General features: G+C 31.7%; 1 protein-coding gene across 2 annotated transcripts; it reads left to right on the top strand.

The window, feature by feature from the left end:
• The first annotated feature begins 1,225 nt into the window (after positions 1-1,225).
• Positions 1,226-20,575, top strand: LOC148619775 (serine/threonine-protein phosphatase PP1-gamma catalytic subunit-like). 2 transcript variants are annotated; one of them, XM_088580017.1, is made up of 11 exons: positions 1,226-1,368; positions 3,374-3,489; positions 4,656-4,861; positions 5,651-5,758; positions 8,323-8,411; positions 9,979-10,049; positions 14,652-14,729; positions 15,161-15,274; positions 15,528-15,566; positions 16,974-17,078; positions 17,524-20,575. In XM_088580017.1, exons 2-11 carry the CDS (start codon positions 3,418-3,420, stop codon positions 17,560-17,562), a joined length of 921 nt encoding a protein of 306 aa, XP_088436143.1. In that variant the 5' UTR covers positions 1,226-1,368; positions 3,374-3,417; the 3' UTR covers positions 17,563-20,575. The 2 variants fall into 2 exon arrangements, with proteins under 2 accessions (XP_088436143.1, XP_088436144.1); XM_088580018.1 differs by lacking the exon at positions 1,226-1,368 and adding an exon at positions 1,438-1,569.
• The last annotated feature ends 1,735 nt before the right edge of the window (positions 20,576-22,310 follow it).

Below are 22,310 nucleotides of genomic sequence, written 5' to 3'. Positions count from 1 at the left end.
TAGAAACACATAGTTTATTTGACTAAGTACAAAACCTTTGCTACAAAACAATGGTGCATATCACTTATAAATGCATAACGCTTAATAACTTCAAAATTAACCGGTATGACAATGCAACTGGAAGTGACTGACTAACACCTTAAACGTTTGTTCACTGCGCCATAATTGTAGCTCGACAGAAAAGCAGAAATATAAATAATTTCATGATAAATTAGCGTATAAAGAAGCCGGAAGGTCCGAATAAATCTAAACCAAAGTATTCTCTCGGAATATTACATTCCTATGATAAAACGGCATAACCGTAGACAATTTAAGAGGAAAGAACGTGCAGACTGTAACAGTCTTACAGCGTAGAGACGGTGTGCTACACACCTGAATGGCTATCTATAGAAGAAGCAATAAACCGCGATGAACTCGCTTAAATACTAAATGCCTACTGAATTGACCAATCATTGCGACGATTGTTGCTCATGTGTTATTAACTCAATCTCGTTTTCAAACACATTAAGCATATGTAAAATACAGAGACTCAACAATTAACGGTAAATCACCGAGCTCAGCTCACTACTATTTATGTCCATGACAAAATCATATGATAATCACGTGATAATAGCAAAACCATGTGTACATGTAAACAGATTAAAGTCACTTCCATTACACACCATATGATTTACTATGAGTTTGGAAAAAAGAAAATTATATCAATATATAAACTAACATTTCAAAATCGAACATGACCCATTCCTCCGAGAGACACGGCTTACGATTTGTTATTTACATATTAGGTTAAAACGGCACACGTCTGAACAAGGAACTTTACAATCCTTGCTGAAGCACAGACCTTAAATTACAGGTCTATACCAAACTAACTTTATCTTCAATAGATACACTCCAAATTCTCAAATTTTGACCAATTCATGTACTTAGTGTTATGAAAAGTACACACAAGCTTAATTGAATAAATAAATTATTACACGATAAAAAAGCGAAAAAAAAATTAATCATCCAAACCAGTAGCGGATCCAGAAATTCACAAACGGGGACTCCAATATTACCCTTCCGTTTTTTAATACAATTTCTTAGGAAGAGGGACCCCCTTGGATCCGCTCATGATAACCGTAACAAAAGATCTACTTGAAAATTCTAATGGGAGATTTTTTTCCCGCAGCGCACCTGTTTAAAAATTGCCGGGTATAGCACTATTGTTGCATGGCAACTGTCACGTGACTTTCCAGCTTCAGCAGCATAAATATGGACGCCGATTGATCATGTTTAATGTCTCTTCCCAGTACTAAATTATACTCTTTAGGATATATATGTATATTGACACAAGCTATATAGTTAAAGGCTAGAATTGACTATTATCAGGTATTATATTAGACAAAACGCACAAGTTCAATGAGTCGTCAGCATCATGTCGATCGACTTCCGGTATAAATCAGTTATTTGTACAGTGCACTCTGCAGTATAGTGCATATACCTTTCATTTACACGACAATTTCATAGTGGGAAGAACCACAGGAGCTAAAAATCTTATCAATAAATATAGTATAAAGCTCTAACAAATGGGTGGGTATGCCTATAGTGTATATGTTAACTACTAGAAGGCGACTCAAATGAATTTTTATTTATAAGTTGATACGTAATTAAAACAAATGAGCTTTTAAAATCAACATTACATAACACTACATGACATTGAAACATTTAAGACAAATAAAATGCATACTAACATACATAGTAAAGCAGACATAAGTTATTATTAAGGCATGCTATTACGAGCAAAGTGAATGTGAAATTAAAGCATTTTAGACAAGGAAAACTAAAACATGTAAAAACATAAGCATGTATGATCCATGTGGTATGCCCTAGAGTCTAAAAGATATGTGCTATCTGCAAAAACTGCATTTACATGTACATATTCCCCCTCCCACTTTGTAATGAGTACGTTGAAATGCTTCCAAGACATCCCTTCCTTGAATTTCTGTAGTAAGTTGTTCCATAATTTCGGAGCAGCATACCTTAAAGAATGCAAACCATATCTGAAGGTTCAAGTTACCTTTGATTGTTTAGCACTTGCAGAGCTCTGTGCAGTTAACTATCATCACCCGTCACACTGTCCAGATAATCAAGATGTTCACTGAGGCATTTTTAAAATCCAATTTTTTGTCTTAGGAGGCGATCAAGCAAAATAAAAATAAGCTTCGCAAGACTACTGTCCAGCCTCAGTGAGATGTCATTTAACAATTAAAAGTCTTAATTTTTTTAGCCAATCAATGATTCATAATTAAGATTTTGGACCAATTACATGTACATGGAATATGTTGTAGAGTTAGCAAAAACTGATATGCCTTGGGTGGTCCTAATCAAGAAATGCATTCTTGTACTCCGATGTTGTATTGTTCATTGTTGATAATGCATGTCAAAATGTGTTAAAAATATAGAGTCATTATTGTGAAGTGTTAATCGTCTGTTTACATTTTCTGGAAATCTCCAAAGGAATATAGCCATTCGGAAAATCTGTTATGGAGGAACTTCTCTTCTGTGAAATAAGGCAGTGGGTGCACAACATGGTTTGAAATAACCCACCATTTGACTATTGAAATATTTTTTAGGCAATATTATCCATATCAATTTGGTAAATACAGAAATATCAACAATATAAAATTTTGGTAGCTGCACTAGTTTCAAGGAGTAAGTTACTACCCTCTCATCATCAGAATTAGAACCAAATACAGATGTACATACATATGCATGTATATAGGAAGATCTGAATCCAAAATAAATTGTATAAAAATTACTAGTAATCAAAACCAAAATTATTGGAATAGGCAGACCAAATTCAGCGCACAGGAGTTGTACTGTATGCAATACAAGGAATAAAGCCCCCATGTTCTAGGGATTTGGATTTTGTAATACTGCAAATTTTATTAGATAATGTATGATATAATTCAAGTCTGACAAATCTGACTATTGAACTAGTAATAATTTCATTGAATTGGGATACAATTAAACATTTTAGGAATAGACAATTGTCCAAAATCTCAATTTTCAAATAATTCTAATAAAAAATTACAAAAATCACCAGTGATACAGAAATTAAGTAATAGTCATTACACATAGAAAAGACTCCCTTTATTGAATCAAGGGTTAAAAATTAGGAAATACAAGCTGGTAGCTTAGACATATTTTTGTTTAATATTTTCTATATATGTTCAACTAAATTTTACCAAAATGTTTTGGTAGCCTGGCTCAAAATCTAGTAGCCATGGGCTACTGGGCGACTGCTAATTTTTATCCCTGGAATCCATTGGTTTAAAATATTTTCACATTTTGCCTGATTCTTACATAGAATTGTGCTCAATTATACTTTCAGGTACATAGGATTAGAATGAGAATAAATCAATGACTCTATAAAAGATGATTAAAGAGTTGGATGTGGATAGCATCATTGATCAGTTGATAGCTTTAAGGGATACACCAAACAAACAGGTATTTTAACTTACATGTAATTGTTGTTCATGTCATAGTTATTATACTTTAAGTATCAGGGTGCTTTGTTTCTTAAAGAACCTCAAATTGAGGTTTTCCTAAATTCTTCCTCCTCTCAATTTCAATCAGTCAAATCACTTAGATTGAGAAAAATCTCAATTTTAGATTTTTTATGAACCAAGTTCTTTCCTTTTTCTTGGTGAAAATTCTGAGTAAATGATTGATTGATTGATTATTGTTTAAATTCCTATGACAGATATTTTGTGCATTTCGGAACAAGATCAATTGATCACTCAAACAGACCCTGCTTTGTGCAAGTCCAACTTGCTGCGCTTAATTTAAGTGCAAGCTCACAGATTTAACAGCCTGCTGGTAATCAGAACTACTCTGCCATTTCGGCTACACTAAAATATAACCTTGGATGCAGACAAGATAATTTCGTCTTGAAAAAATTGCTGGTGTTGTGGTATTACATAATCAAAGTAGTTCTATTTACGTGTACTAGGTAGCATTAAAAAAATTTGGTTAGATATCACTAGAAATAAAGAACCACAACTCTTTCAAGAATTTTGGCATGAAGTGAGGAGCTAGGAAAAAAAGTAATGGTAAAAAAGTAACTATAATTTTAGAATTAGATCTGTCAAATTCTAGTCAGATTCTTCCACCTAGTGCTTCCGAGGTTTTTTTTTGTGTAAGGAAAAAGTCTTAGGAGTTCCGATTGAGTCGGCTGGTAGGCATGTCATTCCACGTAAACTATTTTTCTGACTCAAAGCCAACCAGTTATCACTCTATCCCAATAAATAGTGAGTGCTTGGCAGAGGAGCAGTCAACTAACAATTTGAAAGTCTTTGGTGTGACTAGTCCAGGGATTAAAGAGACTTCCGGTATTTGAGGCATGCATGCCTCCCTGAGACCACTGATGCCGCTTCTGACTAAATGCAAATTCCATAAGAAACCTAGACTGCTAAATAAAAACCTTAAGTAGAGAATTTTTATGATCTATTATGTATTTTTGTCATATCAAAAATAATTTCAAAAATAAATGTTTTTTATTCATTTAAACCAGAATATGTTATTTTATAATTCAAAAATTTTAATTATGAGCCAAATTCACATATTAAACTTCTCCAAAACACAAATGTTTAATAGTCTTGATGTTCTTTTAGGTCCAGTTACCTGAGACACAAATTAGGTCATTATGCCATCATTCCAGGGAGATATTTTTAGAACAGCCAATGGTAGTAGAATTAGCGGCTCCTGTAAATATTGTTGGGGACATTCATGGACAGTATGAAGACATGTTACGTCATTTTGATAAATGTGGCTTTCCACCTGATGCAAATTATCTTTTTTTAGGAGATTATGTAGACAGGTAATTTTTTTTCAAATGATGATTTCTTGTCCATTAGACACCTTTAAAAACTTATTTATATCAGGCAAAATGGGAAAAATCAGAAACATGCATATCAAAAACCCACTGATATGGCAATAAAATTTCACTCGAGTATGCATTCTCTATTTGAAATTACCGTTATTTGATCTCTGCATCACTGGATTTGTTTAGAAATTTTTCAATAGAATAAGGTTTTTTTTTTTGACAGAGTTATTTGCCCTTGAAATGTTCATTTTCAGTGCATTTAATGCAATTCAGTTTACCAAAATGATATGGAAAACTTAGTTTTTCCTTGATTCTGATCTTGCAAATAGTCAAATGAAACTTTCAAAATAGTGGGTTTTTTCATACCATTTTTCACCTACTACCTGTTCTTACAGAGACTGACACTTATTTGTTCATGGCGTATTTATTCTTTGTTAAATTTATTATAATATTATCCATGAATATTCATGGAGCATAAACAGAGGAACTTGGTATTTGATGTATAGAGACTATAAAAATAATCTGCCATTAATCCATATTTAGGGTTTTAAATGGTAAAACTTCGTAAGCACAACACCTCCTGAACCTCTCGAGGGATTTTGATGAAATTTTATAGGAAGGTTGGGTATTATATATAGATGTGCATAAAGGAATATAATTTCAAAGGGAGATTATTCAACAAGCATTTTACATTTAAGTCTATTTGAAGTGAGGGTATTCTCTTAATGAGCTTGTTCACAGTATTTCTACTTAATGTTAATGAACAAGTGCCTTTTTTTTCAGAGGAAAAAGATCCTTAGAAACGATATGCCTGTTATTGGCTTATAAAATTAAATACCCAAAGAATTTCTTCTTACTTCGAGGCAATCATGAGTGTGCATCTATTAATAGGTAAGTTTTTCTTCGTATTAAAAACCTTTCTATTACTTTGCTAACAATATTGTCTGTATCTCATTTTATAATATTCTAGAATCAACATCCATTGATTTGATTTTTACCAAACTTGGTACAGGCTTACTTGTACTTTGTAGAGATATCTGAAGCCTCATTCAATAATACTGATAAATATCAGCAAGAGACAATGTAATACAGCACAATATGTACATTATGTATTAACTGTCATTCTATGATAGACCCAGGCAGAAGTCAATACAACAAAATATACAGAATTTCACCAAATTTGTACCAAATAGTACCTAAATGAAGCAAAGCTTGGGTAAAATTTCATTTTTTATTTTTCTCAATAAGAGGCTAAAATGATGACCATCCCTAGGTCCCCTTTTTTGGCCCCTGAAATTCATCAAAATTCCTAAAAATCACCTAATTTCGACACCATATTGAAATGCTCCTGATGAAAAACAATGCAATCAAAGGTTATAACTATATAAATGTATCAAATATCTTTATGTCTGAACAAATATAAATAATTTTAAGTTACACTTAAAGGGAAAAAACTTGTAGGATGAATTTTCCAAATTGGAAAAATTACCAAATAGTGTAAAAGTTTTCAAACAAAAATGAAAAATAGAATGGACGCCTTGTTTTCATTTTCAATAGTTTCTAATTAAAGATTTAGGCTTAATATTTTCCTTATATCTAGGTTTTATTTGGGTACTGAGGATTAAGTACTTTTTTCGTAAATTTTAAAATTGCATATTTTAAAAAAGGATAAAAGGATAAAATCACTGAACAAAGAGTTAGCTCCCTTTAAAAGCATATCTTATATAAAATGTAGTTTTTTTTATATTAGTGCTCATTTACAGTTTTTTCATTTTATTTATTCAATACCACAATTCAAATAAGTTAGCTTACTTAAAATGTTTAAATTAAATGAAAAAAGTGGGGGGGGGGTTGGGTTGTTACATGTACGTATGGATGAATTCCAATTTCTACTTAATGCAAAACAAGAACTTTTGGATTGAAAATAGCCCGAGATTTTATTTCTGTCTTGTTGATAACTCCTCTAAACTTCAGTGAAATTAGGTCTTCTCTCTTTCATAGGGGAGACAATTTGAATAAAAATGCATTGTAACCATAAGTTTTCTCATATTTCTTAATTTAAAACTACTTTTCAAGAAATTAGCAAATCTTTCAGCCTAAATCACAACAAACAGTAAAAAATAATAACTTACATGAATGTGACTGAATTTTTTTTTGTATGTATGTTAGTTTTTTTCTTCATCAATCTCATACATGTTCATGTTGTACATGCATTATATATGGTCTGCATCAATAAAAAAGTTTTCACAGTTGAAATATTGTTTTTCCCATGTATAGTAGAGAGACCCTCATTATGAACATTTAGTTTTTTGAGTTGATAAAAATCATACTCCTATTACATGTATTACAGGCCATACTACAGACTAGAAATATTTTGAGAAAAGCTCACTTATTGATGGAAATGCAAAATGAAACATTCAAATATGATGTAGAATTTGTGGAAACTTCATTCATTTCATTTATTAGTTTTCTGAGGAGTAGCAAATGGACTGACACACATAATGATTTTACCTCACAATTGAAGAATGGTTACCAGAATTAGGGGAAATGGTTTATTTCATATCTTTTATGGAGTTTAATAGTAATTTCTCAGCATAACATAAATAAATTACTAGGTATAGCTTTTTTTAAATAATTTGCTGACATTCATGACCAGGGATGATTGTCACAAACAAGTATTTTGATTGGAAATAATTTGCTTCACATTTATTGAAACGTAAATTCAGGGCTATTTCAACAGTCATTTACGGTATTTCTAAACCGGCCAAAACCCAAGTATGCCAATTGGCACATATAGAGAGGAAAAGTGGTTTTCCCAAACCAGTAGATTTCCCCAAAAATAATGCGTTCATTCTATGCTTTTATACTGGGTAAAGTTGATACTAATTAAACCATTGCTGATATGGCGTCATTTTGCGTTGTTTCCATAGGAAAGTGTCAATTACTGTTTAAAAAAAATGTAACCCATACTAGCCATACTAGACGTTATCATTACTTTTCACATTTTTATTGCTAGTTTGTGGAAATAATAATCACAAACCTAATTTTTTTCCATTTCATTTTGTCATTTTTGGCTCGATATTTTTCACGCGTTTTAATGCATTTCAATCCCCCCTTTTAAAATTATAACAAATAAACAGAAGACAATAAGACATGCCTTTTATCCTTTAAAACACATATACTTTTAAAATCTATCACAATTTTTGGGTTTGCGAATATTGCAGACATTAATATTTTTCGATATTGCCTGGTTTTCTCGTAGAATGACAGTTAGTAGGATGTGTTGAAGAAAAAAACACTGAAAGTAAGATTGACTTGAAAATGAAGTATCCAAAAAGCTTTGATTGATTAATCTTATGTACTAAGTACACATTTAATTGAAATATCCAAATCAGACCAGATGCATTACATTTGCTGTTTTTATCTAAACATGCACATTGTAATTTATTTTTCAGAATTTATGGTTTTTATGATGAATGCAAGCGAAGATATAATATAAAACTATGGAAGACTTTCACAGATTGCTTTAATTGTCTACCTATAGGTAATGATAATCTAGAAGATGTCTGCATTGTTGTTCATTATCGTACAATAGAGCTTCAAGGATGAACAAAAAAAATGCAACTTTTTCACCTTTTATTATTATTATACCCCACACAATGAAGTTGCAGAGGTATAATGTTTTTGACCAGTCCGGCCGTCAGTCCATCTTCAGTTTCCAGACTATTTTGTTAAATGCTTGCAGATATAGACATGATTTTTGGTATATAAATTCACCATGATAAGTTACAGTTTAAGTATATATATTTTCTTAGGCTCCAATGATTTTTACTGAAATTTTTTATGGGCCTTGAACTTAGCAAAATGCACAGAAATAACCGTTTTCCGAACATTTTTTCTAAATGCTTGCTGATATTGACATGATTTTTTATATTTAAGTTAACCATCATAATTTACAGGTCAAGTTCAATTTTTATTCTGCTCTATTGATTTAACTGAAATAACAGGCCTTGAACTTAGCAAATTTCACAGAAATAACCGTTTTCCAGACTTTTCTTCTTAACGCTTGCAGATACAGTGAAACTTCTCCAAACTGGCCATCACTGGGACAAGAAAAAATTGCCGGTTCATAGAGGTGGCCGGTTTTGTGAAACATAGCAATGCATTCTAAGAGCTGTTGCCATTATTGTGTTCTATAACCCTACACCTTGTCAGTTTGTTGGTCGAGACATGTTTAATGCCAATTCAAAACTTTTGGCCTTTTATTACATTTCGAAGCTTGCATCATTTGTAAATGATTTGATTTTACAAACAGTACTGCCCACAAAATAATGTTCATGGTCTTGAAAGATCGAAGGGCTATTGATGGTAATTAATTAGTTGTATTGTTTTCGTAAATTACCTACAAAGCCTAATAATTTCACCCCTATGTTGTTTTTGCTTGGGTACAGGTCACATTAATTGACAATTAAAAGATCGTAAAGATTGCGCTATTAAATGACCCCAGTTGCCTGACGTGTGTACTCACCAATTAACAGCCAACCAGTGACAGAATGTAATGTCTGGATTAAATTTGTTGTCCTACTAAACTACTGTCCCCTTCAATTATCATCTGTCCACTGATGAAATGCAAACCGGTCAGTGAATGAATTATAAATTACATAATATTACATAATCATTTACAGTTTTGTTGACACATTTATTACAGGCAAACAATAACCGGGCGGTCAGAATTATGAGGTTGTTTTTATTTGAAATATGTAACTAAAACTTTGAAAAACACTGAAAAAAATCTGTCCATTTAATTCTTAAAGTTTTCATTAACAATCTTCCTTCTTCTCCACATAGTTTTCTCTCTCTTTCCTTGTTGCTTAACTAGCAAACTGGATGTAGAATGCAAAAAAAAAATTTCAAGGGTGAAGGAAAGCTTTATGATTTCATGAGATTTTTTTCCATAAATGGTAAATGAGTTGTTGTAAAAATGAAAATATGTATTATCATTGTGTGACAATAACAGAACATCCTATGTTTAATTGAGAAAAAATTTTTCTTGAAAGCAAACAACTGAACATTTTAATATGAAGATACGTTTTTTACTTCTTGTTTTACAGCTGCTTTAGTGGAAGACACCATTTTTTGCATGCATGGTGGATTATCTCCAGATTTACAAGAAATGTCTCAAGTAGGTCTACTTTTTCTTACACAAATGGAAGGTTTCAAAGGAAGACAGACCATAAGGACAGGGTCATGTGTAGTTGTCTTTCATGATTTATTGGAATATCAAAATGGCTTTTGTAAAGTTGATATTTAAAATATTGATGATATTTCATTCTCTTGTTAAGAGATAAGTAATAATCAAAGTACTGAAGTACTAGTCAATGAAGCCTTCATAGTTCGCTCCGTTTCTTACTGCACAACCACATTTCTATTCATAAAAAAGGGTTGTAATCTTTTAAACTAGGGAAAGTAATATTTTTACCATTCTTTCTTTTTGAAATTTTTTTTTTTCAAAGACTTTTTATTAGCTGAGCAGCCATGGCTTGAGTTGATTTGATGATACACATTTAAAAATATATGTGGTAAATCACTCTTCCATGTTTCTTTTTGCTTTTTTTATATCACTTCACAACGTAGCTTTTGCTTTTACTTATCATAGAATTTAAGCAAATATTTATACAGCTCCAAGTTCTCCCGTAGTCATACATGGACAAAGACTCTTTAGTTAAACCACTGTTGAATCCTGTGTACCTGTGTCAAAGCATGTAAATTTGTCATTTTTGCTGTCTAATTACTTTTAAAAATGAATTATGACCATACAATCAGACCAAAGCATCAACATAGTAGTTCACCCAAAACCAAGGTTCTTTCACCTCTACCAAATAGAGTCATAAAATGGAACAGTCCTGAGAGACGCAAAAAGGGTGTTCAAGACTGTAATAGAAACAATCTGTATTTTCATGTCTTTCAAACAACTTGTATCTTTCAGTACTAATGGCCCCATATATTTGTTTAATGGCTAAATCAGATAGCTAGCAAGTCCCATTCCTATTAAATGCAATGCTGACAAAATATTCTAAATAAACAGAAACGGAAACATGTGGTAAATAACATTTTTACAATCTATTCTAAACTTAGACAAACACAAGTACGTTCCACAGTTTTCAGCATGTGTTGTTAATTGTAAATATGTGTGTATGTATTAAGATGACAAACCATGATATGAATACATCAATTGAAACTAGGTTTTTGTACTGTTTACAAGTAACAAACTGTAAACAAGTCTTATCTTTAAAAAAAAAAGATAGCCAACACAGTAAAATTTGTTCTTTTTACTTATTATTTCCTACATTTTATTCTGGAAATAACTGTGTCGGAAATAGAATACATGTTACAAGTATTTGTTGGTACATACAATGTATGTATAGCATGCAATACATATACTTTAGCTGTTGTTGCATAATTATAAACTGATTCAAAAAGTTCAAACCTTCTTAAGTTTGTAACATGAATATAGTTGTACATTTATCATAAACTAACAGAGTACAAAGAACATTTTACAAATATTGTACATCAATGATTTAAAAAAAGTTAAACAGGATTAATACAGAAGATTTGACATGATGCTCGTCTGTTAAGATGCATGCGGGATGATGCGAAAGTACTGTACTAATGGGTTTACTGGCAGAAAAAAAGGATTCATTTTCCCTTCAATATTTAAATATATAAAACTTTGTCTCTCAAATACTATTTTCAGCTATTTTAAGTCTACATCTAAAAATTGTCAGGCAAATTAAAGAATATATTTGTCATGATGCTCAGCTGGAGAAATCCAAGATGGCGGGATGACACAAGGGTACTAGCGGGGGCTACAGATACAGAAAAAAATATCCATTCTTTCCCACAAGATAGTCAAAACTTGTTTGCAAATGGTATCTGTAATGACAGGATTGTGTCTACATTAGGGAGTGCTTTTGTGTAGTAACCCACCTTATTTAATCAAACTATTTTCCGTTTGGCGTCCCCTTCAGCTTCAGAAACTTTTCTTCTAAGGTTACGTGAGATATTCATACGCCTGAGATGGCCGGTCACTGTAACAATTTTTCACCACATGATCAACAGTCTGAAGTAACAAGTCATGAAATAGTATGTAAATATTACACGGATTCCAAAATAGAATGGAAGATGCGAAATTTCCCTTGCATGCTGTTTGATTAACTATCAATTTCATGATTATTTTTACTTCTTTCCATTTCACGTTTCACTCTTTTCCATTCACAATGATATTGATCATGGATGCATGTGAATGCTACCGCAAATTATGATATTTAGCAAGATTTTCATGTCATGCTTTCATTGACAAAAAAGCACCACCAGTTGTGGGAAATGTTGCCGATAATGGCAATATTCAGTCTTGACAAAGTGATTTGTTAAGAAATAGATAAGTACACTTGTTGCAATTGAACTTCTTCAATTTCTTCTATTTATGAGAGAAATTAGATTTTCAATAGAAACTCTGATAATAACCTATTTATCACTACATTTGTTTTGTGAAATTGAACATTGTGAAAAAACACCACATGAATAACTGAAAATAAAATCCTTACCAAAAAAGGATGGTTTACTTGAAATCAAAAGGCATACCATTGCATGATTGAAGATCTCTATCAAGATAAATCATTTGGTAAAGAAGGGATTCAGAATTCAAAATATCAAAGTGAATTTTTTGCATTGATTTAGCTAGCGTTCGTCATTTTCGCCATTTATGAAAGGATTTCGTTTTTTGTAAATGACGAAAATGTTTTAGATCGTTTTCATCACTTAAAATTTGAAAAGTGAAAAAAAAAAATTCCATTCAAAAAATATTTCAGATAAATTTTCGTCACCTTAAATAAAAATTTTGTTAAAAACTGTCTATCGAAAGTTACATAATTTCACCTGGCCTTACGCTTTGACAAGTTTATGACCCCAAGCTTGGTAATTACCTGGTCAACCAGGTGTGAAATACATTCTATTGTTGTTAACCTGGCATCCCTGATATGTGCATCATTAATAATCCTTTAAAATAACAACAATTTATCAATCGTTTGATCATTAGGACCACAAAAGATAATCCCTGGGTTCTCACTCAACTTCAGCTGGTCGTTTTCGACCGCCGAAAAAAGCCATGAGTTGGCTCGAGACATTTCTGTGTTTAAGTACATTTAAAATATAACTTATATATATCTTTATTTTAAGGATTAGTCGTGTTAAATGATTTCGATCTTTACTGGATGCCGACCGATTTTACTCCCGTATAAAAACAAACCCTTCACGAACCTTGCAACATATATAGCTATCTATTTTGAGGAATTTAAATGCACACAAAAACAATGTCTCCAATGTGCGACTGGTCATCTTATGGATTTCAATTAATTATAACGCAATAGCGGACAGTTAGGAAGTATTAATCAACGATAGATATTTATTTTACAATTCTCTTTTCTTCTTGAAACGAAATCACAATGATTACGAACGTCTTCAATTCTACGCATCATCTGGGGTCAAAAGTCACTAAAAAATTACCACCCAGCAGTAAGATATTATGCAGCAACTGCTTACAGAGTGCAACATTCTACAGTTGACTATGCCAATGTGGCCAACCTTCTTTCTATCTGTCTAGTTTCTGCGTTATCTTCTGGTGATTGAGAGGGGATTTAGTAGGTACTATCTGATCAAGACCTATCTAAGGAATAGGCTCCAGGTTTCATGAATCAATTTTCTTCTAAAGATCTGTCTCCTTCCTTCTGATTTGAGGAGTTTAAGGTTGAAGAGGGCTTTTGAGGTGTGGTGTTTGGCAAAGGACAGGAGGATTTTCTCTTGTGTGTCGGGTCATACCATAATAGTAGCTTATGTCAAATAGTAGCTATTTTTAGACTGAAGGCATCAAAGCTTTGTCATGATGTAAAAAAATTTTCTATTTTACTATTTTTCTAATAGTAAATATTTTATTTTATTAAGTAACACATGTTTTCTTATAGAAAATAAGTTATTTTGTTGTAACATTTATTATATTTATTGTTATGCCTGTATCTGTAAAGTTAAAATGAATATATTAAGAGTGTTTATGTCTTTAGTTTATAATACTACTATTAACAAAATTCTACTACCCATAATATGTCGTTTGTGCTCTACACAAAAGTGACTAAAGCCCTCAAAATCCTAGCTAAAGCCCTGATTTTTTGCAAATGAAATCTCCAAACCCATTAGGGTTAAAAAAAAAAAACGAAAAAAGCAGGTGCACAAGTTCATTATACATGATTGCAAAGTTCCATAATTTCCATCAGATTATTTTAATAGAAGCTGAGGAAACAAAGGTAGGGTAAAATCTGAATGTTTCGAGGAAGGAAAAGACAGACATAATTTATCACTTACCGGTAATCTATAAGCAACAATTGCTTTAAAGCAGGGGTTTAGAAATTTATGTTCCAATTTATTTTGTTTCCATGGCTTTTCTGAAATGGTGAAGTTCATTCATTCCATCTGTCCAGAGTTTGGTTTCATGAGTAACTTTACTAAGCCTTTATGGATTTAAATGGAACTTATAGAGGTGATATAGATGAAGAAGACACTTATCTTGAGTTAGAGGTTGAAGTTGGTTGGTCTTTAGTCAAAGGTTAAGTTGACATTTTTTTATTAAATAGAATTTTTGGTTTGCAAATATAGTGTAATATAGGTTTTTTTAAGCACCTTCCTATAAATATTTGGTGTAATGACTAAGTTTTGTATGCTCATACATGTATTTTAGTTAAACAATTTGGAAAGACCATTGGATGTTCCAGACCACGGGTTGATATGTGATCTCTTATGGGCAGATCCTGATGAGGTATTTGATAAGCTAAACGAAGCAAGTAGTAAATTTTAGAAAAACTAAGATACATGTAATTGAGAGTAAACAAGTGAAGTAAAAAACAAGAAACAAAAGAAAGTCATTTCATACATCCTGTGGCAATTTTATTATTTTTCGAAATTGAAATTATCCAGTATATGTAGCTACTGATCTTTACATGATGTTTTAGTGTGAATATAATTTTTTTTTCGTTACATTTTTGTAGGAAATAATGCATCAATGTAAATAATACGGTAGTACTGAAAAAGTTGATTTTTTAAAATATTCAAAGTATAAAAGACTTAATTTATTTCAATGAAATGCTAATTTGCTTTAAACAATAATAAATTATGGCAAAAGAAACAATACCTAACTAAGCTAGTTTTGGGTGTTAATGTATGCATGTAAAGTATTTTTTTTTTATTTAGGATATAACTGGTTGGGGAGAGAATGACAGAGGGGTATCATATACATTTGGTGGAGATGTAGTGCTAGATTTCTTGAAGAAACACAACCTTACACTCATTGCAAGAGCTCATCAGGTATTAACAATTATCTGCAAAAATTATGGGAAGTATAAGAAATAATACTAGCTGGTTTATATTGAAAATGGTAATCTCCAGGATGTCTCATTATAGGAAACTATAATCCAAACTTTGGATCACACTTTTATTTTTAAAACAGTTCTTCTGTTCTAAATCATTGCATATTTGAGAACCCTGTTTAATTATTTGAGAAGAATTTAATAAAAGAAAGTTAAAATATCAGTCAATATCTTTTTGTTTGTATTTGCAGGTTGTCGAGGATGGTTATCAATTTTTTCAAAAAAGATGTGTAAGTAGTTCTGAAATTGGAAACTTCATGCCACATTGCTAAGTGCAAAGTTTAGGTTTATCTGTTCATCTGTCCATATTTCCATTATATGGAGGAATGTATCCTTTAATACTTCTCCTACACCACTGGATCAAAAACTTTCAGAGAATATCACACCTATATTGCAATCACCTTGTCCGTCTCTCTGTTACAATTATTTGTATCAGATTTTTCAGCTTCTACTGGAAGGCATGCTTAGATATTTAGTATATTGCTTTCTCATAATGACTTGTACCCTGCCTCCCTTTTCAGGTCAGTTGCTCATCTTTTTCCTGTTTACTTACCAACTAATTAATTTTTAAGGTGCTGTGTTATGGAAATTTTCATAACAGATTTTCATCTTCTACTGGAGGGAATGCTAAGATATTAGTTGTATTGCTATCTTATGATGACTTGCATTAAGTCTCCTGTTGTCAGATTTGCTGCTCATCTACTTCCTGTTTACGGAACGACTTATTGATTTTTTAGGTTCTGCATAATTGAAATTTTGTAACAGATTTCTCAGCTTCTATGACAGGGAATGCTTAGATATTTGGTATATTGCTTTCTCAAGATGAAGTGTACCATGTCTCCCTTTTTCATGTTTGCTGCTCACCTACCTCCTGTTTATCAGTTGACTTCGTAGTTTTGTAGGTGCTGCATGATGGAAATTTTTGTAGCAAAATTTATCAGTTTCTACTGAAGGGATTGCTTAGATATTTGGTATACTGTGAAAGCACTTTAATTAGTGATAATTTTATGGATTAGGGAAGAAACAAAAGTTTGTGGATTCTTGAAAGTATGGATTTGATGTTTTCACTATACACATCAGTGGGATTTGCATTTTGTTTTGAACCAAAGCTTGTGGTTTGGCCTATCCGTGAAAAACCATGAAAAATTGGTACTCACGAACAATAGAACTTTGACAGTATTGCTTTTTCATGTTGACTTTTACCATGTCTTCCCTTTTCAGGTTCGTTGCTCTTCTACTTCCTGGTTACCTATCAATATAGTAATTTTTAGGTTGTGCATAATGGAAATTTTCGTAACAGATTTTTCAGCTTCTACTGGAGGGAATGCTTAGATATTTGGTATATTTGCTTTCTTATGATGACTTGCACTGTGTCTCTCTTACCCAGCTTTGATTGAAATGGTTGAGGGGGTGGATATTTAAATTAAAAAAATGTTTGAGTTGACCTTCTTTGCCTTTAGAATCAATACAGTATTAATGAAGAAGCCATAGCACACTATTCAATAAGAATATACTGAAGCTTTTCTGATTATTAACAAATTAACCTGTTGTAATAGTAAGACATTCAAGTATTGGTACATGTACAGTTATTATTGAACATAATTCATTGTTATTATTTCAAGGTACTTTCTTTGTAGTTTTTGACTCTATTCAGTGCACCTAATTACTGTGGAGAGTTTGATAATGCTGCAGCTGTTTTAATAGTCTCAGAGGATCTTACCTGTTCATTTCAAATCTTACCGGTAAGTATTGGAGTCATGCCAAACTGCACCATGCGAAGCATTTTATTCAGTAATGTCAAGGTACTTTTGTTGGACTCATCACTGGCTATCCTTCATTAGTTCTGTTTACCAATCTACTAATAGCTCTTTTATGGCCTCCCTGGAAAGCTTTAAACTTATCCATTGGTCACAGCATAAAAATGTGTGATTAGTGTATGTATGAGCTGGATATGCGTATGTAAAAAGACAGCCGTATAAATAAACCGTTTAATCAACAACTGATCAGCGACGTTACGTCACTGTTGGCTTAACATTAAAAAAGGAAATGCAATTTGTTACAATTGTACTTTGTAATTCATGATACAAATAAAGGATTGAATATATCTATGTTCTCATCAATTTATGCCTGTATTATCAATGTTAAAAAAAGTGCTTATCCCTGCTATGAATTTATTTTATTTTTCAGCCCAACAAAACAAAGGAAATAGCTGTGAAGAAAAAGTAGGAATTCCAGGAATACCCATTTATGCCAAAATGAATGAGATTTTAAGAATTATATGTATATTGTTGCATTTATACATTGTCAAGTTTTATTATCTGTGGTAGTGGATGTCTGCTGCTGTCTCTTAAAATATGGCTTATGGAGCAAAGGAGAATTAAATTTGTCCTTTACATTCCTATTTGAAACATCAATACAAATATAGATATAGATAGATGTTAAGATGACTGAAGATATCCCATGAAAACTTAGTACCAACAACTGGTACATGAATATTTTGTGTTTTCTCTTGATTTTAACAGTGGAAAGTGAAAAAGCAAGGAATAATACATATAATTTTTAAACCAAAAAAAACAAAACAAAACCAAAAGCAATTTGGTATTTTTATCAATTGGCATTATGTTAATGAAACATTTAATTTTTACTACTTGCTAAAAGAACCCCCCAAAAAAGGAGGGACTTCTGTATATTCCAAACCACAATATCTATTAAAGTGTGTTATATTTTTATACATTGAAGTGTACACTTTATCACATGTAAGTCCAGGACATTAAATTTGCAATAATAAATGCATATTTATATCTGAATTCACTGTAAATAATTAATTGTTTATTTAAAGCAGGAAAACAAATCTGTCTTATAAAAATATTTTGAGGGTTGATTACCCTTATATTTGACAGGAGGCATTCCATTCTATAAATTATATTTCTGTCAGAAATCAAAATGGACCAAAAAACTTCAACATTGATGAATTTTAAATTAAGCTTGTTGCTGTAGCTTTGTGTGTCAATAAAATTCTTCGGCTATATACTCATTTACCAAGAGGCAAAGCATCCAATGTTTTTACCTTTGGTGAAGAAAGCAATCTCTCAAAGTGTTACCAAAAAATTACAGTGAACTTAATACAGGATCATTTTGATATTATTGCAATATATTTATCATTGTTAAAAATATATATTTGAAACATAGCAAAAATTAGAAATTAACATTTTACTTTAAAAAATATAAATATGCAGTTATAAATGCTCACACTAAGTTTCTTATTTCTGTTCAGTACTGTTCACTTTCAAGTTGAGGTATGTAAATGATTCCTTATGTAGAGGTATAGGGGACCAATGCAATGAAGTCTGTGATGTTTGTATGTTTTCATACTTTTTTATGTTAGAATTAGTCATGGTAGCAGTGAAGAAATTTAGACTAGTCTAATGTCATGGTCATTTTAGATACCTTATAAATATGTACATTGAAGCAAAAATCATCACAGACATGAGATATTCATGAAATGAATATTTGGGGTATTTTATACTGTTAGTAACATTTCAGTATACATTGTACGTAGTACATATATGTTAACATCATTCCGATGACATTCTTTTTATGCCAAAAAAATAATATGTCTGTTTCCTGCTACCCTATCTACACTTGTTTTTTTTGTGCCCATCCTAGACATTTTAGGACCATTTTGGTTCAGGCACTGTTTAAGTCTAGATTTTTCCCCATGTTCTCAATGTAAAATGTTTTAGTAAAATAAAATTTCCCGACCCTATTTTTTCTGGTAGCAGGAAACAAGACCATTTTTTTTTGCCCAAGTTTCAAAATGTTTAAACAGTGCATCATGTGTTTCAAAGTTACAAGACTGCTTCATTAAAATTGAAGTCTGAGGTTAGCAATTGATATTAACCAAAAGTTTGTAATGCTGTCCATATGTATATCTGTCCCATATTTTTGTTAGCTAAAACTGTGTATGACACCACTTTCTGTTTGAAGTGGAGTGCATGTCCTTCTGGTTACTGTAAGATGTCTGTCCTAGATAATGTTCTTATTGTCTATCCATCAGTGCTTTTAAAGTTTCAATTATGTTTTAGGGGTAAATAGGGATCACATTGTCTGTCCCTTTATCATGTAAGGTCTTACATTAATTTTTTTGGAAATCTTAAACTTTATATGAAGTGTGGACATTATATATAGATGTGGATGAAGCAAGAAAGTTATTGTCTGATTGCATTGGGACATAATCAAGCTCGAGGATTCTTCATATGGCATTCATAATATTGCTTAGAGGGAGTAACTCTCAGCAATATCATTCACAATCATAGTTTTCACAGATATTGGAAGGAGTAGGTACAAAGTCTATTAGATCAGATTTTCATAAATAAAATTAAAACTGGATTTATATTTTAGGGTTTCAACAGGGATAAGTAAGAGTCTATGAATTAAATTGATATTGTGATGTGTATTATCTACATACTAGCTTTATGACCAACAATGTGCCAATGCTAGTTTGTCATCATTACTGGTAAGGAATATTTTTGGATATCAGTTTTTGTGGTTTTGTGATTCAGTCACACCACTAACTATAAATGTAGGTTGTAAAATGAAGCAAAACATTAAAAAGATTCTTCTATACCTGCAGTGGTTTATACTCACAAAATCTGAAAGAACTTCCAATGTACGGTAATTAATTTCATTCATGTGGTACATTCTAAAAGTTTGTCACCATGAAATCATTTAAGGGACACATTATGCTGGCTTGCGTTTTTTTATTTTTTTTATTTCTAGCTTTGTACTTCTTTCTTGCTGTTAATTCTTGGGTTTCATGATGTCTAACTATAGATTGAGTGTTTAAAAAACACATCATGTGCATGTAGTAGACAAAACCACGAAGTCCTGAGTCTAAAGCAATATCAGAAATTTTTTGGCATAATTGGAACATTAAGTAAGTTATTTCTTTTACTAGATACATGTATACTGTCTCTACATAATGATTTCATAGTTACTTATGAAGTTGAATTGGTGGTCACATGCTCTGGTTGTTTTACAACATTCTCCAATTTTTTTCATTTTATTAATGAGCTTTGAAACTATTTAAAAACGTTTATGTATGTATTACATCTAAATATTTTATTTATTTTTTTTATCTGTTTCTATTTATTTTGTCCCAGTGTTTTACATGTTAGTTTTGATTGTTAAATCTGTTACATATGTTAGATATTAAATAAATATAATTTGTTTCATAAAATTCTTATTATTACTGAAATACCATGGTTCTGTAGTAAGGTTGGGGCACTAGGCCAAACAAAAATCAACTGCTCACTACATGTATAACTACATATATTGGTTCGAGCATTTTCCGTCAACTTCGGACATACAGGAAAGAAAAACACCCTTGTAAGTTTGTACAAAGGCTTTTTGTACATCTGGAATAAACAGGTGTCAAGCAGTCATACCTGGGAATATATTTTGAATGAGAATGCAAAATTCTACAATTCTCCCTGTAACATTAGCACATCTGATCAGCTTGATTGTTGAATTCCCTCTGACATGATTCCCGCCGAATAATTTCAATCTGAACTCAAACCAGTAAAATTCAATACCTAAAACACCTGACCAATTTCACACCTGAGTGAACCTGAAATACCTGAACTACCTGAATCTACTCCCAGTACAAATATACCTTGAATAGGACACTACAATACAAATACTGTACTGAAATGTAAAATAATTAACACAATGAAAATGCACAAGTAAACCTATAAATATACATACATACCAAAAATACCATTTTACTACAGTTCCTTAGTAAACAGATTTTCTCCCAGTTTGCTTACAAAGAAAGATATAAACATCTGCTACACCTAGAATCATAGGTCGTATGATACAGTGAAAACCCCTTTAATGTTAAAATATATTTAAACTGATATAAAGGGACTTTTCAAAATCTCTAGTTTTAAGGGTTTTGATTATTCAGGGTTCATTTTTGGCAGGTTTCACTTTATCTTCAATATGTTAATGTTTATTTTGAGCAGCACACCAACTATTATGATAAAATCTTAAAAATTGTTAGTCATTATTACAGCCCCTAGACAAAGAAAATCTAGTTGGCCTGGTGTCAGAAAGTATGTTTAAATGTAACATGGGTTCCTCAAGACTAATATTTCTGTGAAAAAGCAAGATCAACTCGAATAAGTGATAATAGTATGTGCTAAAATACATAAAACATAATGAACTCTTAACAATATTCATTCATTGTTGTTAATTTTTGTTCAGATTATATAACCCTTTTTAGCTCACCTGCCAAAGGCCATGTTAGCTTTTGCCACCACTTTGCATCTGTCATTGTTAAAATTTTTTCAAAACTCTTCTCCTCAGACACTACTTTACTAACTGAAACCAAACTTGGTATGAATGTTCCTTGGGGTATCCTGCATAGAACTGATGTGAGATTTTTGATCCATCAAAAAACATGGCCACTGTTAGTAAAAAAAGAACACAGGGGTCAGACAGTAATTTTTCGCGTATATATCCAAAACTGTTAAGTTAAGCCAAATTCTGACTTGGGGTAAAAGTGTTTAGCATGATGAGGTCTATTTGTGGTCAAATATTCATTTTAATCTGTTAAGTTTAGTTGTAGTTATTGCCTTTTTTCAGTGTTTTGGGCTATTTAAAATTTCATTTCTTTCAAAAATCTTCTACTCTCACACTACTTGGCCAATTAGAACCAAACTATTTTTTGTAGAACTGTTGTAGGGATTTTTGATACATGGCAGCTGTTACATAGAACAAAGGGTCAAGTCAGAAGTTTTTTGGATGACTCTTTGTTAGAATTAGTAGTTTTCAGCCAATATGTTGGAAAACTTTATTGAATAGATAGTATAAAACTCAATTGATGAAATAATCCTTACGATAGGTCCTACCAAAGTCTTGTTAGAGTCAAAAATTGCTGGACACTTCTTGTTAAGAGTAATTGTCCTTGA

The sequence above is a fragment of the Perna viridis genome, chromosome 4, assembly GCF_037379345.1.
Source record: "Perna viridis isolate PV_CMFRI_1.1 ecotype Kerala chromosome 4, ASM3737934v1, whole genome shotgun sequence".
Taxonomy (NCBI): Eukaryota; Metazoa; Mollusca; class Bivalvia; order Mytilida; family Mytilidae; genus Perna; species Perna viridis.
This window is presented reverse-complemented; position numbering and strand designations above follow the sequence as displayed.